Raw genomic sequence first — 27,605 nt, forward strand, 5'->3', positions numbered from 1 at the left:
AGACACTTGAAGGCACTTGGCTTTTACTGGCACCCCAGCCAGCCACTGGAATACTTCCAAGCCCAGGAATCAAAAGACTACTAGGACTCTATCCTGATAAGCCTGGGCCAAGCCTGGCCCTAAGACTGCTAGGAGAGAGGGAAGCTCCCTGGACTGGCAGGGAGGAGCACTCAGCGTCTGGAATTCGCTGTGGGAGTTTGGGGAGGTACTAACACCCCAACCGGTCAACATATAATTTCTTCATGCAGTTCAAGACTTTGGGGACAGAGACTATGAATACGGGAAAGGAGCAAAAGCCCTAAGGTGCAGATCTCTGCCTGGAATGCCTTCACCTTAGATTGCTACACACTCCCTCTCATACTTCATTTGGCTCAAACGTTACCTCATTAGAACTGCCTTAAGACTGGGGGCAAGGGAAGCCCCTACCTTGGGTTCTGAGCTCTCTGGCCCTCCTCTAACCATACCCCTTTCCACAGAGCAAGAAGCCCATGGGCCAAGGGGATGTGCCCACCCAAAACTCCTGCTCCTCACCCCGTCTTAGATCATACTGTGGGTACCCAAGGCCCTAGAATTCTCTGTCCCTATAGCACCAGGCCAGCTTCTAGAGACTGCATTGGCCTTCCCACCCTCTTCAGGAGCCAAGAAACAGCTATTTGTAGGAGGTGTGGATGAAGCTCAGATGTGCAGACCCAAATATGACAGGTGTGGGCACGTGGTCTGTTGAAGTATGGGACAGAGCTGGAGTGGAAAGAGTAGGAGGAAGGTCGAGGGCCAGGGACCAATTACCACCTAAGCCACCCCATTCCAGTGCACATCTTGGGGGAGTCCAGGAATTCTAAACTTAAATTTGGCCTTCTAATTATGATGAAGGTATACTGTCACAATGAAAGGACAGGAATTTTACATACCAGTTTAACTTGGTTTGTAATTTTTAAATATGGAGACATACAATAAGTACTTCTCCATTTGTACTTCTGACCCTGGCCCTGTAAATAGGAGGGGTAGACCCACCCCTGATCACAGTGTGTAAAATAAAATAGCACTTCCTCTGTCACTCTATTCTTACCCTACTGTATAGTTCTTCATAGCATTTGTCACCATTAGATCTACATTTACTTGTATATCATCTCTTTATCCCTATCCCCACTAGAATGGAAGTGGGTGACTGTAGAGTCTTGGTTTTACTTACTGTCTTATTCTTAGTACCCAGAGCAGTGCCTGGCACAAAGAAACCACTCAGTAACCTCAGCTGAAGGAATAATGAGTCGAGTCTCAGATGGCTTACAGATGAGGTGGGCTAACGGAAAAAACACAGGAAAACGATCATGCGTGACAACCCTCTGAGGAGCTCTTTCTCCCCGTAAAATCACTCCGCCTAGGAGCTGCAAAAGGTGACCAGGGAACATCAACCTAAACACCTTAATACACACGAACACAAAATTAGTTATCGGGTTACTTGTGAGAGGGACACTTGCGTGCGGAGGGCTTCCAGTAGCCTGGAAAATTAGATGTGGAGGACCTGGGCTGCTGGGAGCCCCCACTGGAGGAATCTCCGCACAAACTTACGGGGGTGGCCGGACCTGTGTGCCAGGAAACCCTGTGATTGCAGCGCAATGGCCCACGCCATCCGGCCCAGCCTAAAGTGGGGAGAGAGCTTCTCATCCATGACTGTTTCCCTTGGATGGTCACAGGCCTCAGGAGTGTGGGCACATCTCATCCCTGTGGGGCCATGATGATGATCATAGACCCGGAGACCTTCCCTCTTCTCTCTCACCTGCTTCTAACTCACATCTTATTGCGTGGAGGGATCCCCAGAACTTTCTTGCTACGGCATGAATCGGTCCAATCTATTCCAACTTACTCCTTTTCCGTTAGATACGCGGCTCGTGAGAAGCCAAATGACCTCCTCGAGTCCCCAGCAGCCACCGGAATACCGGTCCGGGCCTCTGCCGGGCAAACGCCCCTCTCGTCTGGGGGTGGGGGCTCCTGGCCCGGGCTGCGCTCCCCGCCCCCTGAGCCCGGAGGCGGGAACCCGCTAGCGCAGCTCCCGGGCCGCGGCGGACCGCGGGGCGGGGACGGGGGGCGGGGACGGGCCGCGGAGGGGCGGAGCCCCCGAGGCTCCTCCCCGCGACGGACGCTGGAGGAGCGGCGGAGTGGCGGGGCGCCCACTCGTCCGAAACTGGTGCGAGGTGGTGGGCGCGGCGGCGCAGGATGGGCTGGTGCGGCTGCCGCTCCGGGCCGTCGCCGTCGCGGCTGCTGCTGCCGCTGCTGCTGGCGGTGGCCGGCGCCGGCGCGGCCCCGCGCTCCGCGCTCTACTCGTCCTCTGACCCGCTGACGCTACTGCAGGGAGACACGGTGCGCGGCGCCGTGCTGGGCTCCCGCAGCGCCTGGGCCGTGGAGTTCTTCGCCTCCTGGTGCGGCCACTGCATCGCCTTCGCCCCGACGTGGAAGGCGCTGGCCAACGACGTCAAAGGTGAGGGGCGGGCGGGCCGGGGGAGGGGCGAATCTCCTCGCGCCCCCCGGGCCGATCCCTGCCACCTGCCCGGCCGAGGGCCTCTCCCACCCGGCCCGCCTCCCCCGGCCCGGGGCCTCCGCCCACCTCTTCCTTTCTGCCCCTCGCACTTCCCCCGCGGTTTCCAGCCCTCAACTCCGTTTTTGGCTCCCGCGCCCGCAGTCTCTTTCTCCTTGGCCGGTGTCCCGAGCTTCTCCCCACTCCCGGCGGCCCGGGCCCTCACACCTGCTCTGCTTTCCCGTCGGTCCTCAGCCGGCTTACTGCCCGCATCCCTGCGCCGGCCTCTCCTTTGTTCGTCCTCCTGCTCTGCTGACACCTTACGGCCTCCTCTGCAGTCGCCTGTGGCAGTCCCCTTCCTCTCGCACAGGGACCCATGTCGCCTTCCTGCCGAGTTCCCCGGCTGCCGTGGGATCAGTGCTGGGGAGAAAAGGAACTGGCACTCCGTCTGCCAACCCCTTGGCTAGTTGACCCAGCTGCCACCTAGACGTCTCTTCTCAGCTTTACTTTTGAGACAGAGTTTTCCTGTGTGGGTTCTAGGCCTCTCCTGACCCAGCGCCTCCAGCTCATTAGCTTCTGGGCCACATCTTCTCTCTTCCCCTTGGCCATGCACCCTCTCAGACCCTTCTGTTTTAACCCATGAACCCAGAGGCCTGACTGAAGGCAGCCTCTTGGTGTGTGTTTGGCCCTTTGCTCCATGTTCCTATTCACTGGCCTGACCCTTAGCACCATATTTCCTTGATTCTGAGCCCCTCAGTTGTGAGACATACCATTCATTTACTAACAGCCTGAGGGGCTAGAGAGATAACAAGACCACTAACTGTATAGATATTTAAAGGTGTACTCTATTAGAGAAATGGTAAATTAAAAAAAAAAAACAAAACTTAAGACTAGAACTGAAAAAAATATGGCAATAATAGTCATTAATATTTACAAGTGCTTACTATACGTCTGACACCTTCCTGGCTAAGTACATGACATGCATTATCTCAGAGTTTCTTTTCCAGAATTTAAGGATCTCTGTGGTGTCACCCAGCTGCCTAGCTCAGATAGTGGGTGTTTGGTGGGTGTGGTGGTAGTGATTTGCTTCTGATTTGCTGCCTCTGAATGAAGCTGCTTCCTGATTGTGTTGCTAGGGCCCTAGCTTGGCTCCTGACTGGAAATGATCACTGAATGAGGACTGTGGGCATCTTAGGGAATAGGCCTCTTTCTAGAGAGAACTGGAACTGTTGTTTCCTTGCTGTGCTGTTGGTATTTCTTTTTTTAAGTTTTTTTTTTTTAATCATTTGAGAGAGAGCGAGAGCACAAACCAGGGGAAGGTCAGAGGGAGAGGGAAAAGCAGAATAGCCGCTGAGCGAGGAACCCGACATGGGACTCAATCCCGGGACCCCTGGATCAGGACTTGAGCCAAAGGCAGACACTTAACCAACTGAGCCAGCCAGGCGCCCCTAGTATTTCTTGATCAGCTCAACCATTCGTGGTAGAATAGTGCATTTGTAGGCGTTGGTTTTCAAACTCAGGCTACCGCTTCCCCTGAGCAGCTTGCACAGTGGTTACTGAAGTGGCCAGATGGAAAGATGTATACATCTGTTAGCCGTATGGTCCTGGAAAGTTATTTTTAACAAAACCGATAAACCATTTTACCTCCAGTGTACACGTAGACACTTGTCTGCATGGCTCTCTGGTCCGATCATATGGTCCTGGAAAGTTATTTTTAACAAAACCGATAAACCATTTTACCTCCAGTGTACACGTAGACACTTGTCTGCATGGCTCTCTGGTCCGATCACCTGATTGTGCCATTTCTCAACAGTTCCTTGCACTGTTTTGGTGCTATCAACACATCTGGTCAGGGCAAGGGGGAGGAAGAGTGTTGAGCATGGAACTGGAACACCTGAGGGGACGTTAGGTGTTCAGGGGACCTTGTGGGCCTGAAAATCATAAAAATCTCCAGGTCAGTTTCCACCTTGAGATTATGAGAGGTCTCTAATGGCTGCAGATGAACTCAATCTAGAAGATTCTTATGTCTTAAGAATGCTGGAGGGAAGGTTTAGCTTCCAGTTGACTCATGTGTTTGGCCTCTTGCAACCCAGAGTTTTCCAATGAATCGCATAGCCAGACACTGACCCAGCTTACTCCTGGGCGAGGGTTGCCGCTTCCAAAAGGGGTCTTGCCCTCGTGCATGGAGTGACAGTCTTCCCCTAAAAAACGCAAATCGAAACTTAATCTCCAGGAAGGACAGTGGAAGCATCAGAGTCTGTGGAGATGAACCACAGTCAATGGGAAGTAGGAAACCAGAGGTCTCACACGAGCCACGGGGTTGGGTCAGCCCCCTTAACAAGATCGTGTTGGGGGGAGCACCAGCCGAATCTGGTGTCAGCCTGCGGTGATAAAGAATGCCCCCACTCCCATCCAACGGTGAGGCCCTGCTGAGAAGCCGGGGTTGTGCTTACATCATCTCTGTATTCCTGAGGTTCCTTGAGAAAATGGTTGTGGGTCAGCAGAGGGCTCACGCCACCCCGGAGCCTGTTGGAGTGAGCCCCTGCCTTCTGCCAATGGTAGGAGTATCTGGGCTAGGAGCAGTGAGAGTGTGGAAGGTCATGAGGGGGGAGAAACATCCTGCAACCCTGCCCGGCTGGCCTCAGGCCTTTCTCTGACTGGCTAGGGCGCATTTATTCAGTGACTTGTAGGATGGGTTCTCCGGGACAGTTGTTACCATGGACCAGAGCGCTGGCTTCTGAAGATCTGGCTCCTCCCTTTCTGGTCCAGGAAAGCTCTTCTTGTGTCACCATATGTTTGGGAAATTGATTGTGTTCACCTTAGATCTTCATTACTCTTCACTGGCTAATCAATCCCGTGAATATTTGTTAAGTGACCTCTGTATGCAGAACATTGTTTACATTGCAGTTTGGGAAATGAGCTACACACGGCAGGAAAATTGGCAACAGTGAGAAGCTGTGTTTGAAAAAGGCCAAAGGAGTGGCTCGACCGTTTCTTGTAGGAACTCAGGGCAGGGCGAAGTCATGGAGGGCTAATCTGTCAGCAGGCCTTAATTTAAGCAGTTATTTATTACGCACTTGCCTTATGCACTTTGCTAAGGGCCTTTACAGGCCACTCGTACGTATATATGACCTTTATGAGAAAATATCCGAGCAGTCGATGGGTTTTTTGTTTTTAACAGGTAAGTAACTTGCCCGAGATTGTGCAGATACTGGAGGAGGTTCTCGAACCCATCTCTTTCTCTCTAGAACCTAGGCAGGTGGAGAGGTGGGTGAAGGAGGAGGAGTCCTCCGGGTGGGAAAATGGCCTCTGCCAAGCCACAGAAATGACATTTATAAGGCGTTTGGGTGACACTGAACAGTGGTGGTTTGTCTTTTCTTTTCCACGGTGTAGACCACCTCTCTTGTACCCCGTGACGCCTTAGTGCAGAGCCTGGCACAGGGAAGGAGCCCACTGAACAGTTACGCAGGCCAATGGTGTGAGCCTCACAGGATTCCAAATGAGAATGTAGTGACCAGGCCCTCTGCTGGTGCCGTGGCTCTTCTGGACTCAGGCCTGGGGTGGCAGCCGGGTGTGAAGGCTAGGGAAGGCATTTTGTCTGTCCCGTGACCTCACTGCCCAGAAGTCTGCAACAGGGAGGAAGGGATGCGGTGGTGATGGCAGGGCATGGGCTAACTCCCTGTCAGGACTCCTGGAGACTTGCATGGAGGTCTGGTTCTGACCACTTGACTAGCTCTTGGTGGTTTGGGTGGGTCTGTCCTCTGTATGAATAGGAGCTTGCTTAACACAGGGAGGACTTGTGGCCATTTTTCATGCTGAGAGTTGTTTGCCATCCAGCACTTGAACAGCTGTTCGAGCTGTAAAGGACAGGAGAGACCATCTATCCTGGTCCCCGTTTGACTCATAAGGCCCAGAAAGGAGACCTGTGGCCCTCATGGTGCTTTGGCCACTTAGAGCTATAGGCAAGTCATGTGACCCCGGGTCCATGCCCTTTCCTGGAGTGGTGAGTGGGGGCGGGGATCCTGCCTCTGACTTCAGAAGGAGCCCATGACCCCCCCTCACTATAGGGTGTCTCTTCACTTGCCACCCAGAGACCATAGATGTCCCAGTTATGCTTGTGTCCCCACACGTCCCCCCTCTCCATTTGCTCATTTACTCTGTTGTTAATAGAGAAGTTACTTTGCCAGGGCAGTAATTGTACCAGGAGACTTTTTTCTCCCCAGGAGTAGGGCTGGGCTGATACTGCTGATGTTAGGTGTTCAGCCTGCACGTTGTGGTGTTTAAGGCACCTGACACTTTAAAAAGCCTCCCTCGGCCAGTTCTGTTCCTTGACAACCGTGCACTTTACTTAAATGCAGCTTTGCATTACCAGTGGAGCGCCCCGATAAGGGTCCTCTCCATTCCTTGTACAATGACTAGAATGGATGGTCAGGCCCATGGTGATGAGTATCACATGAGATCTTTATATGTCATTATGGCTCAGTAAGGTATTGACATTGATATTCCTGAGAAACATTCCTTAGCCAGGACTCCCAGCACCTGACTGTCCCCAGCCTACCCCTGTGCCCGGGGCAGGTAGGAACAGGCACCGGTTCCATTTCTTGGAGGGACAGCGAGTCAAGGTATAAAGATAAGGAGTCACAGGGCTACCCAGGAGCAAGGGGCTGATAATTCCCAGGCATCCCCTTTCCCCCCAGCCCCCACTGCTAACGCCCCACTCCCCTTCTCCCCCCCTCCCCCCCGGCTTTCCTGGTTGGGAAGCCAGCAGAGCAGCTCTCTGTTCTGTCTTGGGCCCTCTTGAGACCAGGGGTTCAGATCCCAGATTTACCACTGATGCAGTGTGCCATGGGCATGGTTCTCGGATGTTCTTTTACAGGGGAGGAAAGCAGGTCTGGAGATAATAGCTTCTGCCTTGCCCCCGAGGGTAGTTGCACATGGAATGAGATAAGTTAGGCACGTAGCAAACTCTTCATAAGCTCTCTGTATGTACGATATCATCATCTAAGAGCTGAGTCTCTGATAGTGACTGGGTGCTTGAGTTAAAGAATCATGTGTCGCTTGAAGACGGCACTGTTTTTACCATTCTCTCTTTCACGGGGAAGGTTGTGATCAGAGCAAACAGCAAAAATAGAAGGGTAATATCCTGCCCCCGGTGAGGTGGCGGGGGAAGAGAAGAGGGTTTGAGTCTGGTAGCCCTTGGACAACTTAGAGACTTCAGTTGCTTTTTGTAGAGTTGGGGGGATAGTGCCCCCCGCTGGAGCAGTAGTGGGGAGAGGTGGTGGGCGCCCCCTGAGCGCTAGCTCCCTGTCCCTTCAGTCTTCGTGCCTCAGTGGCAGTGGGCAGACTCTGGCCCCGGCGATGGGGAACTGTACTCTCAGAGAGGAGAGGAGCAGTTGAGGCCTTCAGTCCTTGGTCACCCTGCCAGGTGGCTTTGTGAGACCCCTGCTGGTGGCCCTCCCTGGTGGAAGGACAAGAAATTGTTCCTCTTCCACCCTTTTGTCTAATCGACTTACTCTTTTGAGAGGCGCCAAGTCTCTCTTGGGGGTTACCCTGCACGAAGTGACCAGAGCCCGAGATGCAGAACAGACGGAGCCAAGCCTGGAGCGTGCCAGATGGCCATAGAGGGTGACCTGGGCCTCCCTCGGGCAGGGAAGAAGTCACAGAAGGGCAGCCTGGTGTGCTCTTGCCTGTGATCCAGGGCAGCTCTTCTTGCATGCCTTCCCAGGTGATGGCATCACATTCCCCCCCGGCCTGGACCCGCTAGGCTGGGGCAGAGCTGAGAGACGCCGTTCCAGCACCCGAGCTGCTGAGAGCCGGGCCCTCGCCTGGGTCGACCGTGTCATGGGGTCGGCGGTCACGGAGCACCTATTGTGTGCTGCTCACTGGGGAAGCCAGGCAGTGAGGATGCAGAAATGAAGAGGCGCTTAGGGACGGACAGGCTTGTGTCTGTGGAGGAGACCTGAGCAGGGCCCTGTGCCACATGGTGGGCACCAGTCCATCCCACCCCACGGTGTGTGTGGAGCCTGCCTTCCCGCTGAAGCAGCCTCACTGTGACGGAGAACTTGAGTAGGTGCCCGAGGGGCACCTGACCTGGAACCAGAGCTCGGGGGGCCTGCCTGGTAGAGAAGCCTGTTTTCTGCTTCACAGATCTTGGGCCGTGGCCCAGAATGGTGCCTTTATGTCCTCTGCCAGTGAGTTTCAGCGGAGGGAGGCCTGCAGCCCGGGGCCTGTTGCAGGAGCGGGGTGCCCAGGCAACTCGGGGAGCTTTTCATCTCCCTCCAGACTCTGGCCTCAGGGCTTCTTTCCCGGTGGTTCCTAGATTCCAGGTGCCTTTCCCTTCCTCCCCTGGGCTCCCTGCCTCCCTCTCTGGCAGGGGAGCCAGTCCTCCCCACCTGTGTGCTACCCATGCAGGCTGGGCTGACTGCCAGGACCTCTGGCCGCAGAGACCTTCCTGAGCATCCGCCGGGGAGTTGTAAATCTTCGCCCTTCTGGAACTGATGCTCTCTGGAGGGCAGCAGGGACAGAGGCCATGTCAGGGTTTTTCCCCGGGGGTTCAAGCTCATCTGACATCTTTCTTCAGCCCCTGCAGCCTCCGTGCCCCTCGCCCACCCAGAATAACGGAGGACCGCAGATGCTATCACAGGAGAGCGTTGCTTATGCTGTTAGCCACGTCCTAGGCACGGGCTAAGTGCAGAATGACCAGACTATTTCAGAGATCCTTCCTGAGGAAGGGATGACCTTTCTCGTGAGAGCGTTAGGGGCAGGTGCTCTGGGCATTGGTGTGGGGGGAATGTGGCTTGGGGGAGGTAAGCGGGCAGAGGTGCCGGCCCCTCTTACTTACCTAGTTGTTTTTCTTTTCCCTTCAGACTGGAGACCGGCCCTGAATGTCGCTGCCCTGGACTGTGCTGACGAGACCAACAGCGAAATCTGCAGAGACTTCGACATCCCCGGCTTCCCGACCGTGAGGGTGCGTGACAGGGAGGGGAGCGCAGGCGTGGTGCGGGCTTCCCGTGCTCCCCGGGCCTCGGAGCTCCGTGGGGTCCTCCCATCGGCTTCAGTCACAGCCCCTGGAGCACTGTCCCTGGGCTTGATGAGACACCTGCTATAGAGGCAGCAAAGCATGTGAATTGGGAGGTTCATTGGGTCTGACAAGTTCTGCCCTTTAAAAAGGAAGGGGCTGTGGCAGGGGAGGGTAGTTGCGATGGGCTGATTTCAGCTGTGAGGTGGTTTCCGCCTGGGCTGGTGAGAAACCCCAGCTCCCAAGGGCCTCTTTCCAGTTCTTCTCCCTCCTGACTCCCAGCCTTAGAGGCCTGATCTAACCCTATAAAACCCAATTCAGGCTCTGACCCACCCACGGTCAGGATCAGATTCAGGGGGCCTGATGACCTCCCAGAAAATACCAGCAAGCTTCATCCTCATCAGGCAAGTGCCTTGAGTCCAGGTAGCTCAGAAATGACCTGTCAGGGTAGCCTCACCCCATGGTCAAATGCCAGTGCCTCAGGCGGCAAGGATCCCCGTCACGGGAGTCATCGCAGCCAGCGCATGAGGGCTCTGTGACCCCAGCTCTGGCTGAGAGTAGCGTGAGCTCGCCAGTGAGGCCTTGCCTGACAACCTGCCCGCTGTGAGGCATCAACAGCTTAATTAATGTCTGAGCACCTTCCAAGGCACTCAAGTAGGAGGTTCTGGGAAGCCGAGAATGGCAAGGTTGGGCAGGTGTACTCAGTGCCCTCCCCAGGGCTCAGGCCCAGCTATAATCTAATTAGTTTGCTTCCAAATTAAAGAATCGGAATCTGTCTCCCTACCTCCAGCTATAATTAGCCTCCTTCTACCAGAATGGCATCTAGAAAAGCATTTCCTCTGTAACCACTAAGAATAATTCGGAAAGGCCTCTGAAAGCTAAAATGCCAAGCATTGTCCCCTGAACAAGATCTCTGAGCTCAGGGGCCTCGAGTTCCAAGCAGAACCAGGAGCCGGATCTCAGCCTCATTACTCCGAGAATTTGTCTAGGAAGCCAGGCTCCAGGCACCAGCAAGAATGTCCAGCTTGAACTCCATGTGACCAGGGCCGGCTCAGGACATCCGGGGTGGGGGGTGCGCGTTCTGTGGGACCTGGCACCCGAGGCTTGGTGTTTCCACCTGGGAGAGGCCGGGGCTCAGTGGGTGTGAGGAAGGTCCCGAAGCTCCCAGCACCTACCCCAGTCACGCAGCCAACGTAGCCCGAATGCCTCAAGTGATTAATCATCTCCTGCACCGCCCAGCTGGCTGTGGGAGGGGAGCTGGGAGAGCCCTGCACTGGAAGGGCCCTGGGCTGGTTGTCTTGACCTTCCCCAGCCTCCACATGGGCAGTGCCTCGTTGGGCCCTGGCAGTTCAGTTTCAGCCGGGAGAGGCCCTCAGTGCCCTGTCCTCAGGAATCGAGCCAGGGGGCAAGTGGTTCTAGCTCCCACTGGGTCTCTGCTCTAAGGCCCTACGAAGTAAGATACATACATTTCACAGTGAGATCCAGAAGTTGGTTTGTATGTGATCGCCAACACGAAAGTTTCATAAAACAATATTTATTCTTCCTAAATGCAGTACCCGCTGCTATTTTCTGTTCCATTTTTTTAAATTAATTAATTATTTTTCCAGTTATTTATTTTTTTAAAATACTGGCTGTGATTCGCTAAACTGATGTTACAGTTTAGGTTGCTTCTAATGTTTGGAAAATGCCACTCAAACAGATTGCAGATCCCCAGAGAGTCTAGTGTGCCTGTGGGCATCATGGCTGGACTCCCTGGAAAACAGGGCAGACCCTCAAGGTCAGCCTGGCTGCCAGTGGGCCTGTCTGCTGCCCACCCTGGGGTTGGGCCTGTCCTCACTCCTACCCATAAAGGCTGTGAGAACTCTAAGATGAGAGCACACGTTGAACAGGGGAAGAGAGAGTGTTGCTGGTATGATGGAGACAGATCCACACACGAGGCTGGGTCACCCCCAGGTACATGTGTCATTGTCCCTTTCCTCTGCCTCCTGCCCCTTGTCACCATTTGCAAGCAGTGAGCTGCCACTAGCCCAGCCTGTTTAGCAAACACCGGGCCCTGCAGGCCCTGCTGTGTCAGGGGCCCATCAGACTGGAGCCGGAGCTCAGCTGGAAGAAAACAAAGGTGTGGGGGAGGGAGCGAGGGAGGGAGCGAGGGAGGGAGGGAGGGAGGGAGCGAGGGAGGGAGGGAGGGAGGGAGGGACTAGTTGGCAACAGGTTCCAGCTGGCACTTAGGGAACCTAGAGGCTGGAACTCGTGGGGAGGGGCCTTGCCATGGGCCACAGGAGTGCCGTCAGGGGGTCATCCGTCAGGACCCCTTGTAGCCGGAGGCCCAGCTGGGATCAAGATTCCAGAGAGCATCAGCATTGGGGTGGGAGACGACAGAAGTCTCCCCTTTGCGAGATTCTGAGATAACTGATGTGGGTTCAAATCCTGGTTCCACTGCTTACTGTACGTACTGGATATGACTCAGAAGATTGTTTAACAGTGCCTCAGCAACAGGACTCAGTTTCCTTTGTCTGTAAAAAATGGGATGATAATATCTATACCTAATAGGACTGTTGCCAATGTGACGTGAGGCCTTACATGTGAGAGGGCCGGGACACGGTGTGGGATTACTCGGAGTTCAGTTAATGTTACTGTCCCCTCTCCTCCCTAAGTCACCCTGTGGCGCTCACCATAGCTCGTCTGTGGGCACTGCATTTAGCTAGTCCGTCAGGCAGCGGCTACTGAGTGCGCGTTCCCTGGGGGCCCTGAGCTCACCAGCCCGCCAGTACGCGGGGAGTGATCTGTACGCAGCGGATGCGGGAGGAGCTCCCTGGGCCTCACTGAGCCCTTTCCCTCCCGCATCAGAGAGAAGGGGACTTCCACTTGGTGTTGAGGGCTGCATGGGGTTGGGCTAGGAGAGGAGGAATGCGGGCCGAGGAGGAGGTGAGAGCAGAGGCCCTGTGTGGGCAGAAGTGTGTGACATGTTGGGAAGACTGGTCTGGCTGGGGCAGAGGCTCATGGGCAGGGCTGAGGCAGCACAGTAATGTCAGGGCCCTGAATTCGGGGCCAGGAGGTGGATACCCTGTGGGGGTGCAGAGGCTAGGCTGTTACCTTCTGTGGCTCTTGTGAGGGGGGAGATGTCAAGAAGGGTGACTCTGCCTCTCTCTGAAAGAAGGATATGGGCCCCCAGTCACCTGCTCTCCTCTGGCCTCCACAGTCAGTCTCCGGCGTAGGAATGGTTAGCCCTGTGGATCCTCCTGGGCTCCCCGTAAGCTGTTTGGAGACTGGGTCATTTTCCTTGAAACTTGTTTTAAAAGCTTGGATTCAGTGTCATCGATGGTCACCACTGGAAAGTGTGCTTCCCATTCAGCCTTACTTGACCCCTAGAAAGGCAGTTGATGTTGGTGTTGCTTCTTGACAGTTTGGTAAAGACCCACCTCATGCCTCTGGGGAGATGTGGAGGCAGAGGCTCCTGTGTGAAGAGATGGAAGGAAAGGGACCGGGTGCCGACCGCTCCCAGAAAAAAGAAAACTCACTGCTGACATCTTAATTACCTGTTCCCAAGGAGGAGTTGTGGTTTCCCCTGGGGAGGCACACGCCTCCAACAGCTGACTTAAGAAGGATGCATTTTAATAGGAGGATAAAAATGTGCCCTGACTAGATTTTAATATGATTTTCACATGAGCATCTACAATGATCAAAGGACAGAGGTTCTCTGTTCGACTGAGCAGATGTCTTCTGAGTCCTAGACACTGTGGTGCTTCCCGAGATGCCCAAGTGTAGTCCTGTCCTCAAGAAAGTTCAGGTTTCAGGCCCATCATAGCCGAAGCGTAGGGAAGAGGGGCAGTGGAAGGTAAGTTTTGGAGTTTGGGTCAGATCCTGGAAGGCCTCAAAACATAGTGAGTTTAGACATTATTCACTGGTAATGGGGGGTCATGGAAGAGATTTGAGGAGTGACACAATCAGACCAGAGTGGTGCCACTAAGCAAAGTGGCAATGAGGAGCAGCTGGGGAATTAAAAGATGGAGCAGATTAACATTTCTGAGCTCACAGAGGGACAGGTAGGGACTGGTGCATTAGTCCAGGAAATAGGTGGTAAGCCCTGGTCTGGACAAGGCAGCTGGCCCAGAGGACTGTTGAGGAATCACAAAGGCCAAATTCACAGACCTTGTCCACTGACTGGTGGATGGGAGTTGAGGGAGGAGAAGATGCTGGTCTGGTTAACAGGGGAGGACATGGGGTGAGACAAGGAACACAGATGGAGAAACAGGTTGGGGAGGGGTGACTCGGTCTTGGAGGGGTGACTTGGTCTTAGAGGGGTGGGGGGGGCTGGTACCTGTGTGGAGGGCACCAGGAGGAAACAAGTTTAGGACAGGTGAGGACTTGAGACAAAGGGTTCAGATTGCAAATCATTTAGACCAAGTACATGACGTTGGCAAGGAAGACAAACAGTAGGCTTGTTTGTTCACTCATTCACTTGCTCCTTCATTCAAAAACATGGATTGACCCCCTGGTTTGTGACGATTCTTCCCAAGGCTTTTTATTTTTATTTTTTTATTATTTTTATTTTTTTAAAGATTTTATTTATTTGACAGAGAGAGAGAGAGAGAGAGCACAAGCAGGGGGAGCAGCAGAGGGAGAGGGAGAAGCAGGCTTCCCGCTGAGCAGGGAGCCCCATGCGGGGCTCGATTCCAGGCCCCTGGGATCATGACCTGAGCCGAAGGCAGACGCTTAACGACTGAGCCACGCAGGTGCCCCTTCCCAGGGCTTTTTAAACAGAAAGAGTGTCAAGAGCTGATACATGGCAGGAGGAGAGACTGGGGGGCAAGAGACTGTGGGGGCAGCAGACACAAGACAGTCAGGGAGAAGCTAGGACAAGGGGGTGGGGAAGGCTGTGAAGGTGGCCAAGCAGGCCTGGTCAGTGTCGGGTGAGGCAAGGGAGGTGGCAGCATGCAGGCCAAGAAGGAGAGCGTCGGAGATATGTGCTACCAAACATGGCAGCCCCTGGCCCTGTGGGGAAGGCAGGCAGTGTTAACGACAGACACTGCAGAGAAAGCAAGGGGGGCGGGGCAGAGGGGTCAGCGGAGCTGATGGCTCATGGGCGTGAAGAGAGGGGTGGCCGGAGAGGCAGAGCAGACTCTGCTTTGAGAAACCTGGCAGCCCAGGGAAACGGGACCTGCAGTAACTGGAGAGGGGAGGAGGGCTTCTGTCGATTCCCATCCACCTTCCCTTCCTGTCCTTTTTGTTATTTTATTTTATTTTATTTTTTATTTTATTTTTAAGAAACTAGGAGGATCAGAATCTGTTTGTAGGCATAGGGAAGTTGCTGGCAGGAAAGGGGAAAGGGAGACTGATAGGGAAAAGTTCCTAAGAGCATGAAGTGTGGGAGCCGGGGCTCCAGTGCTGTCCTCACTTTGGAAGGCAGGTGGGAGGCGTCTGAGGACAAAAGGGATAGCTGTGTGGTAGCACAGCATACACGGAGGGACACGGGGGGCCTTCCCGTAGCCCTCCATTCTGGGGCTGTGTCTCCGAGTCCCTGCATTCCCCTGGGTCAGTCTTGCTGGGGCTGCTGCCCGACTCCCCGCTGCCCCCAGCCGGGGCCTTCAGAACGCTCAGCTGGGGGCTGGCAGCCTGCCTTTAGAAGGGGGTAAGGTCAGCCCCCTACAGTAAGGCACCTGCTCAGATCTGGGGGAGGGCGTGGTGGCCGAAAAAAAGTGACCATGCTGCTTTTCATAACTGAAAATAACAGCTGTAGCCGCATGGGTCTGCCCTAAGTTCCCACAATTCAGGGAATTTGTGAGCATTTTTACAAGTGTTAGGATAACGAATAATTTCACTCAAAATTTGTTCAGTAACTGCAAAGAACATTATTATAAATATATGTGGCATGTATCGGCAGATGGTTTCTACCCAGAATAAAAGTTTATATTGATGGTCTAAGAAGAGAGAGAATAAAGCAGTTCGCAGCAGTTAGGAGCCAGGTGAGGGCAGCGGGAACAGGAGAAGGTTGCAGGTGGGAAGAGATGGGCGGCTTCTGTGCATCTCTGTTGTTCCTCAAGTGGGAAGATGGGCAGGTGGCCTCTGAATTTTTGGGTTCTGCCTACAAATGGCTGGAATAAACACACACTAGCTGATCAGTGTTTCCTAGTGTTTAAAAGGTGGAACAAGGGAAGGGGATGATAATAATCCTGCAGTTAACGTTTATTGATCCCTCACTGTATGCACCAGACACAAGCACTTGAGATGTATCATCTTTGAATCCTCACAGCAGTTCCTCATGGTGGATGGCGCTATCCTCATCTTAAAGATGAGAAGGCACAGAGGGGTTAATGGATTGCCCAGGGTCACACAGCAGGTGCGTGGCAGAGCCAGGGCTTGTACCCAGGTCTGGTAGACCCCAGGGCCTGCCCTCAGCCACCAGCTGGGAATAAGGCCAGATGGCCATGCTGTTGCAGGCAGAGGCCCAAGGAAGCTACAGGTGGCCCCCAAGGATCTCAGGAAGAGTCCTCGTCCTGGCCAGCAGGCTCTCTGCCAGTCACTTACGTGACTGTCTGTTTGTCAGGACAACTAAACTTTATTCCCTCCTGAGCCCAGGAGAGCACAGGCCAGAGCTCTGGCAGCAGTCTTGCCACTTAGGAGAAGCCCAGATTGTGATGACTTGTCTTTTGTTCTCTCTGTCCTCTTGCCCAAGGACTGAGCCTGGAGTGTCCTATAAAGGGGAAAAGAGGACAAAGTGATGAGTTAAATTGACCTGTCTGTAACAAGACCTGTGTCTTCAGGGGCTCAGGCCCACCCTTCAGCAGGACCTGACCTGGAGACCCTTCCCTTCGTGGGGTGTCTGCTGAGCCAGGCTGCGAGTTCTTGGTGGACAGACGCCAGCCTCTAAGGACAGATTGCCTCAGAGGGCAGCTAACATTTTCTGGGGGAAGTATGAAGTAACTTTGTTTTATCAGTTAAGTGTGCCTCATCCACTCATTCATGCATGAATATTTTCATGCATTCATTTCAAGACGGAGAGACGGTCCACCACACGTAGAGTGTGTAAGCTGCTGCCTGCATTTCCCTGGGTGCCTCAGAGCCATGGGGGTGGGGATCGGATGCGGAGACAGTGGACAGGAATCTGCGTCCAGCTCCAGGAGCGGATACCTCGCTGTTCTCCTTTTACAGACAAGGAAACTGAGGCTCACAAAAGTTAAGTAATTTGCCCCCAGTCAGCCCCTTCAGTAGGCAGCTGGGTCTTAGACACGGGTCCGTCTGGCCCCATATGGTAGTCTTAGCTCCGTGTGTTACTGACTCTTGCCTGTGTGTTTGCTTCTAGTTCTTTAAGGCCTTTTCCAAGAATGGCTCAGGATCAACACTGCCAGGTGGGTGTCCTGGTTCCAGTTGTCAATATCTTCTTTTTCTTTCTGTTGGGTTACTACTGAGGTGAGGAGAGCCCAGCAAGGTCCACAGGGTGAAGAGTTTCCCAAGTGAAAGCAGAGTTTGTGTTTTCCCGGGGCCTTCCCAGCCCGCCTGGAAGATGCCTTCTGGAAAAGGAGGCTGAAGAAGCCCTTCTGTTTTGGTCCATTGAGGGTCCTGGGAAGAGGGGAGGGTCACCATGTACCCAGGCCAACCCTTCATGTCAAAATGGGGTTGACAACCAGAGGGACAGACCAGACAGCCTCCAGGGAAAGCGCTCCTGGGCTCCAGGCCTGAGGGACTGTTTCCTGCCCTCTGAGGGTTGGGTCTTCTTGTATAACTTAGGGCCACAGAAGAAGACCCACCCCACTGCTCTAACAGAGAAGGACTGACCCGTGCTCTGTTCTCTCAGAACTAGCCTGTGCCCTGGGCCCTTTGTTTCAGTGAAGCTGACAAAGGTGCTGGGATTGTTCTCCCTCCCTCCTCATGCACCCCCCTCCCCCATGTCCGTCTTCATCCAGTGGTTGGTGCTGATGTGGAGACGCTGCGGAAGAGGCTCATCGACGCCTTGGAGTCCCATAGTGACACGTGGCCCCCCACCTTTCCCCCGCTGGAGCCGGCCAGGTATTCGGGGCTGGAACAGACTTGGTGCAGCATGGGCCAGGATCACAGGCCTGGGAGCGAGAGGGTTGCGGGGACAGCGGCGTGGGGGATACGACGGCCTTTGTCTCTGATGCAGACACCTCTGTGGGCTAGAACCCAGAGCCATTTGGGAGCAGCTCATGGAAGAATCCCTATCACTGGAGGTCCTCCCTGAGGAGCTCTGGCCTCGTGGGACCGACAGGGGGACAAGGGACCGTCCTGCCGGGTGGGAAGGAAGAGATGGGCGGGGGTTCTCCAGGCCATACCTGCCTCTGCTTTTCACAGTCTGTCCTCAGGAATGTTTAGGGGTGCAGCGGACGTCACATGGTCTAACCCGGAGGGGGCACGGAGAGAGTGGACATAGGGATGAAGAAGGGAGGCTCAGAGGAAAAGGGAGCACTGTCTGTAAAAGGAAGTGGTCATCTTTCTGAGCGGTGGCTGTGACTGGGGGGTGGGGCACGTGACTTGTGCCGCAGAGCATCAGGCATGGTGGCTGGTGGCCCGTGTCTGCCTGCCAGGCAGGCTGCCAGGATTGCCTCTTCTAGGGGAGGAAGGGGCGCAGTGCCTTGCGTTCGCTCTCCCACAGAGGATAAATCGAGAACACTAGGTCTTGCCCTCCCAGATGAGAACTCGAGACAGGATAGAGCCCACCTCAGGGATTCCTGCCAAGAAGGAACAAATCCAAGGACCAGCAGACACTGCTGGAGGGAGCCCAGCCTCAGAGCACAGTGAAGATTCCAGGGCCTGGGGAGCCTCCTGAAGCAGGCCCTGGTGCCCCAGGCCCTCCACATCGATTTACTGATGTTCTCGAAAGCCATAGCCCTGCTGAGAGAGTGTGCTTCTAAGCATCAGTTGGGGTTGAATCCAACCCACAATTTTTTTTTTTTATCAACTTGCCCAGATGTCCTTCCTCCTGGAGGGTCCCACCGAGACCCTGGGCCCAGCGTTTGTCTTGCTATGGTTTGGGGCTGCACAACTAGACCCTTTCTCTCCAGGAAACATTCACACCAGCCTGCCCCTTACTTACTCATTACATTTCTCAATGACCGTGTCCGTCTCTCTCTCACGCACACACATCCTTCATGGTGCATTTTCAGTCCCAAGGGATCTCAAAAGCCTCAGATCAGGTAAACTTGCCAACCTGATGGGTACTAAACATTGGTCCATATTCACTAAGCCTTGCCCTTACCCAGAACATAGAGACCCCTGGTCTCAAAGCCCCACTCCCCCACCCCCCACCCTCCGCCTCCTCCCCAGACCACCTCGTACTCACTCCAGATTCTTAAAAGAGACAGCGTGAAAAAAAAAAATCAAGGTGGGCCAAATGGAGAACCAGCGTGTGGGGTAGCAGAGGCAGAATCCTCTGAGACTAGGGGTTTGGCTTGCTTCCCCTGGAGGGCTGGCAGGGGGAGACTTCCACGGAGCCTCGGGTGCAAACAGGAGGGCTCTGTATGGCTGTGCCCACAGTGTTGTGCCAGCCGCGCCTGGGTCCCCAGCAGGTCTGTGGAGGGTCACTGCCGCCCTTGTCTCTTGCAGGCTGGAGGAGATTGATGGATTCTTTGCGAGAAACAACAAAGATTACCTGGCCCTGATCTTTGAAAAGGAAGGCTCCTACCTGGGTAGAGAGGTGAGCTGCCCCCAGGTCCCTGCAACCCCAGGGTAGCTGTCGGGAGAGAGCCCAATGAGTTCAGGGGCAGGGCTGTTGCAGTGAATTCTAGGGTCTCGGCCACGTGCGCTTCTTAGCCCAGCGCTGGCCTGACCCCTGCTGGGGGACCCGGGAAGTGTGGGAGCTGGACCTTTCCATTTGAAAACCATGTCTTTTTTATCTTCCTCATTGAACCCGCGTCTGTAACATTCATTGAGCCCTGGACTAGAGTCCTGGCACACGTAGTCACTAATCTTAACAATTAAGGTTGATAATCAGGGGCGCCTGATTTCTGTTTCCCGAGAGGGGAAACAGAGGGAGATGGGGCGGGGCACGGAGCTTTGCTGAAGGACTGCCTGACCCTTCTGGGGTCCCAGTCCAGGTCTGGGGTCGTTCCTGTCACGAGGATGTGATTAATAAATGTTTATTGGAATCAGAACTTCTCCCTACTGTCCCCCAGGGGCAGGGACCCTCTGTCCACGCAGAGGTGCTCAGAGATGGTTAGTTTGAGAAGCAGGAGGGCACAGTAGCCAAGAGCCCAGACTCTGGAGCCAGATTGAACTGGGGTTTATTGCCCAGTTCAGGAGCTTGCTAACTGTCACCCCAACATTTGATTTCACTGCTCAGCCTCCGTGTTTTCATTTGCAATAGGCATTTTAGTTTTTTAATGAACACTTATATACCTACTATGCGCCAGTCACTATTACACATTTTATAAAATTAACCCCTTCGGTCCTCTTAACAGCGCTCTGAGGTTGGTATGTTTGTTATTATTTCAATTTTGCAAGTAAAGAAATTGAGTTGGGGAGGTTTCGGCCAGTGGGGCCAGGATGCAAACCCAGGCAGCCAGAGTAGACTGTACCTGCTGGCTTGGTCTCCTAATAATAGTTCCTGTTTCATAGCATTATTTTGAAGATTCAGTGAAGCAATCTATAAATAGCACATAATACCTACCCAGTAAAAGTTAGCTAATATGATTTTTCACCTTATTTCTTGCTAAAAATAAAATCATGTCTAAGTATGTTTTTCTGATTTGGAATATAGATAGAAAGCCTTATAAATACAAGAATAAAAATGAAACCACGTTTTATTGTGCTTTTTGCAGATTGCTTTCATTGGAAAGAAAATTATATTAAATTGGACTGCCCTAGGAAATCCAGGGTGTGTGGTGTGCAGTTCCAGGGCCCCTGGTCCTGGGCAGCCTGTGACTCATGTCCTCTGTGGGGTAGATGTGGACTTGTCCACTCTCTGAAAGGCTTAGAGTCTGGATGGCCCCCGCCCCCGACGCGTCTGTCTGTCTCCACAGGTGATTCTGGACTTGTCCCAGCACCAGGGCATAGCAGTGCGCAGGGTCCTGAACATGGAGGGTGACGTGGTGAGCAAGTTTGGGGTCACCGACTTCCCGTCTTGCTACTTGCTGTTTCGGAATGGCTCTGCCTCCCGGGTCCACGTGTGAGTGCAGTGCGTCCCTCTGTCCCCTCTCCCCTCTCCCCCTGCGTGCATCCTTTCTGCCCTCCCAGAGAAGCCTGCCGGCCTCTCGCAGGGGCTGCCAGGTTCTTTCTCCCACAGTTCCTCTGACGAGCCCCCTCTGCAGGAGGAGCAGCTGCCTGCCCTGGCGGGGGGCGGGGGGGGGGGTGAGCGGTGGGCAGTGCCAGGCATGCGGCCCCAGCCCCCAGCTCAGGAGTCCCGGCCTCAGGCTCCTGGTGCACTCACCGCGGCTCCGGCACTCTCGCCACCCCAGCCCTGGCCCTAGTCCCCATCCTCCTCCGTTCACAGACTCCTCGCAGGCTGCAGGCCTGGCAGGCACTCGGATAGGCCTGACCACCCCCCCTTTGGTTTTCTAATTGCAGAAAAGTTCATTAGGAGCTAGACAATAGCCAGTTCCAAAATGCCAAGAGAAAACAATCAGGCCAGTCACAGCCGCTCTGTCAGGCTCCTGCCACTGAATGGCCCGATAAATGGTGCCAGATGGTGCCTCGGTGCCCTCCCTGGGCAGATGATTGATGTCGCCTGGCTCCTGTAGGCAGGAGCTCGAGGGCCAGGGAGATCACGACTTGCCTGAGGTGCCCAGTGAGCTGCTCTGCGGGGCCGTTAGTGCTATCCCGGACGGAGGCAGGCAGGACGACGGCCCGGGGCCCTTGCCAGCCCCAGTCGCCAAACAGCCCTGGGCCAGCCTCGTCAGGGAATTCTGCTGCGGGGGGAGGGAAGCCTGACGGCTGGCTGCAGGGGGGCGGGGAGGGACAGAAAGTGCTAGTCCTGCTGGGGGGAGGAGGCATCGTTTCCTCACTTGGAGCTGGTGGAGGGGAAAATTGTTTGTGACGACGCTGCTCCTGAGCCATCTGCTCCTCGGATAAACATCGGGTGGGACCACGGAGGGGAAAGCAGGCTTCCCGCTGCCAGCCCCCCTGGGGTGTCCCATCCCACCCTCCCTCCAGGTGGCCATGACCAGGAGGAGGGGTTGCCTGCCCTCGAGGACTCTCTACCAGAAGAGAGAAAGAAATCAAAAGGATTGTACAAGGATTTGAGAATTTTAGTGTTGTTGTTGTTACTACCTGTTTTTTAAAAATCAGGTATCAAACTCCCTTGACATCCTGGGGAAGTAATGTGGCCTCTGGTACCTCAGAGCAAGCTTGTGAGCGGGCAACCTCCCTTGGTCTGTGGTGAAGGTAGTCTGACCCCGCCATCCTGTCCACGGGCAGAAGTAGCTCCGTCACACAGCCTCTCCGGGACAGGCTGAGGAATTCTCAGGCCTGCTGCTTTTCCAGATGGGCCTTTGACCTCAGACTGGTGTCAGAGGGGCTTTCCACAGCATGAGTGGTGGATAGAAAGGCTAAAGTGAGGCCTGGGTGCCTTGGTTTGACCTCACTCAGGATGAGACAAAACCAGCTTCAAATATTTCTTCATAAACATTTCTGTCAAGGGGCGCTTGGGTGGTGCAGTCAGTTGAGTGCCCGACTCTTGGTTTTGGCTCCGGTCCTGACCTCAGGGTCACGAGATCAAGCCCTGCATCAGGCTCCGCACTCGGCGCAGAGTTTGCTTGAGATTCTCCCCCTCTCCCTTTGACACCCCCCCCTACAATAAATAAATAAATCTTTAAAAAATAAATTAAAAAAATAAACATTTCTGTCAGTTGAGCCACCTGCCTCCTCTCCTGACATGAATTTGTCCTGGCGTCCGTTTCTCCATACTCACTGCCTGCCCTCTGTGGTGTCTTCCCTCACAGGCTTGCGGAATCCAGGTCCTTCTACACCGCTTACCTGCAGAGGTTCTCCAGCGCCCCCCGGGAGGCTGTCCCCACCAAGGTCATGCCAACCACTGCTCACACGGTAGCTCCCATCGTGTGGAAAGTCGCAGATCGGTAAGGCCATGCCCACTGCCCACCCCCCAGCCTTGCCTCTGATCGCAGACCCCGGCCTTCACACCACACTCTGTTCCCTGTCTTGAGCTTAGCACATGCCTTTCCGATCCCAGACCCCCCGAGGCCTGGCCTTGGCCTTTGGGCTCCCCTCGCTGCTGACCGTACACAGAAGAGTTGTGGTTGTGTGGAAGCCGTGTCTGCTGCCTGGGGGAGGTGCCAGACAGCATTTACTGGTGTCCTTCATGATGGCACGAATGCTTTGCGATGCCCATATTCCTTAAACGTAACGCTATTCCAGACCGAGTAGAATCAGCTTAGAAGGATACTCTGTGGCCTTGCAACCAGCTTCCCACCCGAGCAACTATCTCTTCTGCAGATACTTTTGAGAACCTGCTGCACACTAGGCACTGTAATACAGATGCACACAGATGTGCAGGCCCTTCCCCCAGAGAGTTTACAGTCCCTTCTAGGAAGTTACTGACCTCATTTGAATGCCTCCGATGCCGGAGAGCTCACTACCTTCTGGGGTAGCCTGTATCTTTGTGCACAGACTAACCATGAGGAAGCTGCTTTTCTCTCCAAGGCTCCTTGGCTCTGCTCTTGCGGTGGAATCCCTGCTCATTGGGCAGGAGATGGGGCTATAAGCCTCTTGCCCTGGCAGCCGGCGGTAGACCAAGTAGAAATGGCTGAGCGGGGAGCTCAGAGTTGCATCAGGAAGGTGGCCTCCACAAGGAGACTGTACAAGGGAACTGGGGGAAAGGTCATCTGATTTCCAGAGGATTTTGCATCCCAGCATGAAGGACTTTCAGGGTAGAAAGCACTAATGGGGAGATTTTTAAGAAATCAGGTAAGGAAAGAGAGACTGAGAGGTGGGAACGGTCATTACGTTCATTCACATTATGATGATTCACATCATTCAAATTACAATAGCTGACACTTACTGGCCTTAGGTGCCAAACTCTGTGCTGGACACCTTCTATACATGATCTCCTTTAGTCACGGGGCCACATCTTGAGGCAGACCACAAGAATGGAGGGGTACCAAGACCCAGGACAGCACAGTGGGGCCCAGAGGGTGGAGCACAGTGGTCACAGTGCTCACCCCATTAGCTGACCCTGTTGGTTCCCTGCAGTGTTAGGAGGTAGAAAGTAATCAGTTCATTTTACAGGTGAGGTCACAGGCCCAGAGGGGTAGACTGAGTTGCCTCCCAGAGCTGGCTCACTGTAGAACTGAGGCCAGAACCCAGGCCTCAGGAGCAGGGGTGGGGAAGCAGCCAACACATGACGAGCCCTTTGCCTCAGAAGCCCAAGTCCAGACCCCAAGCAAGTATCACGGGCTCCGGGTGGGGCAGCCTGCTTGGAGCCTGCAAGCTTTCCCCCCGGGGCTGGGATCAGCCCAAGAAGTATGACATGGAGCCTCACCTGCTACCCAAGGCCTGGCAGTTGCAAGGACATCAGCCCCCAAATAAAAACACACCACTTCCCCTCCTAACCCCTCAACTCCCGCCATGCCCTGCCTTGGTGGGCAGCCAGAGCCTTGGTCTTTCAAAGAGGGCCCAGCTTTTCCAGAGCCACATTATTTGGGTGCACCTATTGGTCTGTCTGTCCCTAGGGGTCTTTGTTAAGAACAGGGAACAAAACTCAACCTTCTGCCAGCAGCCTAATTAAAAGCACCTTTAAGGAGTCACAGGAGGGACTGGCCCTGAGCCTGTACAAGGGGACCCCCTACTTTATGCGAGGAGCTGCTGAGGGACTTAGAGCTGTGCTTTTATTTATTCCTCTCAGAAACCTACCCATGAGCAATTTATTATTTCTTTATTATAATAAATGGGGAATAGAGGCTCTAGGAAGTTCAGTAATCTACTCAAGGTCACAGAGCTACTTAGTGGCAGAGCTTAGTGCTAACTTACAGGACTCTGTGACCATCGGCATGGCCCTCCCCGTCTGTCCCTGTAGCCCTGGGTGCTTGTCCCCAGCCCCTGGCCTGTGGTTAACCCTTTCTCTCTCCCGCCTCCTTCTGGGTCCTCAGCTCCAGGATCTACATGGCTGATCTGGAATCTGCACTGCACTACATCCTACGGGTAGAAGTGGGCAGATTCTCTGTCCTGGAGGGGCAGCGCCTGGTGGCCCTGAAAAAGTTCATGGCAGTGCTGGCCCAGGTGAGCAGGGCCCCAGCCTCCCTTGCCACACCTCCCTCGGGAGCTCCTGGTCTGGCTGGACATCTGGACCCACAGCTGTCCCCGTCCACCGCGGGCTGCTACCCTGCAGTCTCAGTCATACCCTGCACCGGGCTCGCACTGCCAGGGACAGCGCCCTTCCCAGCCCACCCTGTGCAGGTGGCTGGGTAGGGCAGGGCCAGATGCCCTGGGGAATGTTCTGCGCTGATTCGGTGACCGTGGCTTTGCCTGGGTCCTCCACCGCAGTCTGAGCCTGGAGTGTAGCCGTGGTCACTGGGGAAGCAGGACCCGTGGATGCCACAGGGAAGGAAAGAAGGCTTTTCTGAATCTCCTCTCTTCCCTCCCCGTCACTGATCATAGTCTGACCAGGGCCTTGGCCCTAGCCACGCCTGCCTTATGCCTTTGTAGTTTCCTGCCGACATGGCTACTCTCCGAAGTGTAGCTCCTGCCTACTGGGGGTCTGCTGTGTGTCAGGCATTTAATCCTCTTGCCTTTGCCCAGTGACAAGTGTTACCCCCATTTAAGAGGCCCAGGTTGTTCAAGGGACTCGCCTTATGCCTCCCAGTGAGGAGGTGTTATGAGGATCTGAGATTTCTGGCTGCAGAGCCTGTGGTCCTTTCTTTGCCACACAGCCTCCTCGTCTCTGAAGGTGAGGTGCAGGCCCCCTTCCCCCTGCACCTGTCTCCTTCTCCCTCCCTGCATCCCTTTGTCTGCTTCCAGATCCCCTGCCAGGGCTGCCCTACTTAAAACCCAAGGCTCCGGGCTGCTGAGGACTGCTGAGTCAGATGCGGGCCTGGTCCCCTCCACAGGCTGACTGCTGACTCAGCCACCCCCCCATTCTGTCCCCCCCCCGCCCCGCCCCCTCCACCCATGTCAGGTCTGCGGGCAGCCGGCGCTACCTCTGGGGGTGATCTGGGCCTCCCCATCAGGAACTGCCTGCCAGCCTCAGCCTCAGTCCTGGCCTTCGGCCCACCCGGCTCAGTCTGGGTGGTGCTGTCGCAGCCTGAAGCCCTTGGCCCCTCCCCCAGGTCCCTGCTCTCTCCTGGAAGCAGCGGGCTGGACTGGCCACTGGGTGGCGTGCGGTCACCAGCGTTCCCGCTCCAGGCAGAGGGTGACTCCCTGAAGTCCAGAGCCCTTAATTCATCCTTCCTCCTGACACCAGGGCCTGAGAAGGAGGAAGGGTCCAAGTCAGGATGACGGGCGAAGGTCAGTGAGAAACGCTGACTTGAAGCTGTAAATTCATGTTGAGAGCCCAGAGGCCTGAGTGAGCTGACCGAGAGGGAGCATGTCAGAGACCAGATTCTTCCGGCCACTTCTCCCTCGGGGCCAGTGGCCAGCCCTGGAGGTTTGATGGGAATATGTAATGGTTTTCTCAGGGGACCGGGTCCATGGGCAGGTTTTTCTGTTTCGTGATCATTCTTTGCTCTTTTTCCTCCACAAGTTTCTCAGTGTCTGTCCTCTTGACCTGTGTCTTGGTGGTTTTATCTGACCTGCTCCGCTGGCATCCCTCCCTTCTCCTGCCCCCCGCCCCTGGGTGTGTGTGTGCACGCGCACGCACGCACACATATCTGTCCTCCTCCCTGGAGTCCTTGTGGTTTTAAAGTGCTGATACTAATCAGATTTCAGTTGACTTATTGTCAGAGTAGCTTTTCATGTTCCTCGGAGACTCTCGGGAGTTACCATCAAGGTCTGGACCTTGGCTACAAGCCCCCGGGCCCCCTTGTCCCCACCAGCGGCCCGTGGAATACAGATGAAAGGCTGTTGGCCGGCCTCGCCCAGCAGTCAGCTGGTCTGTCAGAAGATGACCCGCAGAGAGGATCGCGTGGCCCAGGTTCCCAGCAGCCCTGGGGAAGCCATGCAGGTGCTCAGCCTTCCTCCCAGGGGCAGTGTGGGGTCAGGGTCAGCTTTGAGAGAGGGAGGCCTGAGGGCCCAGCCTCACTTGGAGCCTCGGTCCTCTCCCCACCCCTTCCCTCACCTTGCCAGGTGCCCCAGAGCAAAGGTAGTGAGGAACCCGCATTTGTGTCTGAGGCAGAATGTTTTCCTGGTGGTTTCGGAGCATTTCAAGAAACTGCCTCGGCTCACTTCTGTGTAGCCCCCTACCCTCTGTGGGACCTCGGAGCTCCGGGGGAATTGCTTTTCCCTCCCCAGCTTCCCCTTGTGCCTCCCACAGCACTTCCCTGGCCAGCCCTTAGTCCAGAACTTCCTGCATTCCATAAATGACTGGCTCAAGAGGCAGCAGAGAAAGAAAATCCCCTACGGTTTCTTTAAAGCTGCCCTGGACAACAGGAAGGAGGTGAGTGTGGGGGCAACTGAAGTCCTTCTCTGTGTCCTTGGTGACTGGGGGGGTGGAAGGGGTTAACCCTGTAGCCTCTGACCTCCTCTACCCACTTGCATTCAGGGAAGGAGTCCTTGATCTTGGTTGGGCCCTTCCACCAATAATTAATAAACTGCTACTTACTGAGCCGCCTGCATGCACCTCTCACCTTATCTTCCCAGCATTAGCGGGAGGTAGCTCTTATCCCCATTTAGCAGATGGAGAAGCTGAGGTTAAGAGAGGTTAAGTAACTGGTCTAAGATCGTAGAGCCAGTAGGTGGTTGGGCCGGGATTTCAGACCGAGTGCGAGCCGCCAGTTGTGAGCTAGTTTGTCGCCGGTGCTCCCAGCAGCCTGCAGACACACCGGGCCCCTCACACACAGCCATACAGACGTGTCGGATGCCAAAGCTCCAAGGGACCTCAGAGGCCAAACCCCTCATTTTGCAGATGGGGAAGCTGAGGCTAGAATAAGGATGTGACTTGGTCTGTGTCACGGCTTTTCAGATCTGCCGCTCCTCTGATGGGTGTAGCCGGTGGAAGGGAGATGCCACCTTCCAGGTGAT

At 54.8% G+C, this 27,605-nt stretch overlaps 1 protein-coding gene across 1 annotated transcript in view; it reads left to right on the top strand.

The window, feature by feature from the left end:
- Positions 1 to 2,186: 2,186 nt before the first annotated feature.
- QSOX1 (quiescin sulfhydryl oxidase 1) overlaps positions 2,187 to 27,605 on the top strand; it is a 32,806-nt gene continuing 7,387 nt past the window's right edge. The window contains exons 1-9 of the mRNA XM_032393175.1: positions 2,187 to 2,473; positions 9,376 to 9,476; positions 16,828 to 16,873; positions 17,429 to 17,531; positions 19,086 to 19,176; positions 20,501 to 20,646; positions 22,418 to 22,552; positions 24,581 to 24,710; positions 26,899 to 27,021. Coding sequence (XP_032249066.1) covers positions 2,212 to 2,473; positions 9,376 to 9,476; positions 16,828 to 16,873; positions 17,429 to 17,531; positions 19,086 to 19,176; positions 20,501 to 20,646; positions 22,418 to 22,552; positions 24,581 to 24,710; positions 26,899 to 27,021 — 1,137 coding nt within the window. The 5' untranslated portion in view covers positions 2,187 to 2,211. The remainder of the gene's footprint in view (positions 2,474 to 9,375; positions 9,477 to 16,827; positions 16,874 to 17,428; positions 17,532 to 19,085; positions 19,177 to 20,500; positions 20,647 to 22,417; positions 22,553 to 24,580; positions 24,711 to 26,898; positions 27,022 to 27,605) is intronic.

This window comes from Phoca vitulina, unplaced genomic scaffold (assembly GCF_004348235.1).
Source record: "Phoca vitulina isolate PV1807 unplaced genomic scaffold, GSC_HSeal_1.0 scaffold71, whole genome shotgun sequence".
Classification (NCBI taxonomy): Eukaryota; Metazoa; Chordata; class Mammalia; order Carnivora; family Phocidae; genus Phoca; species Phoca vitulina.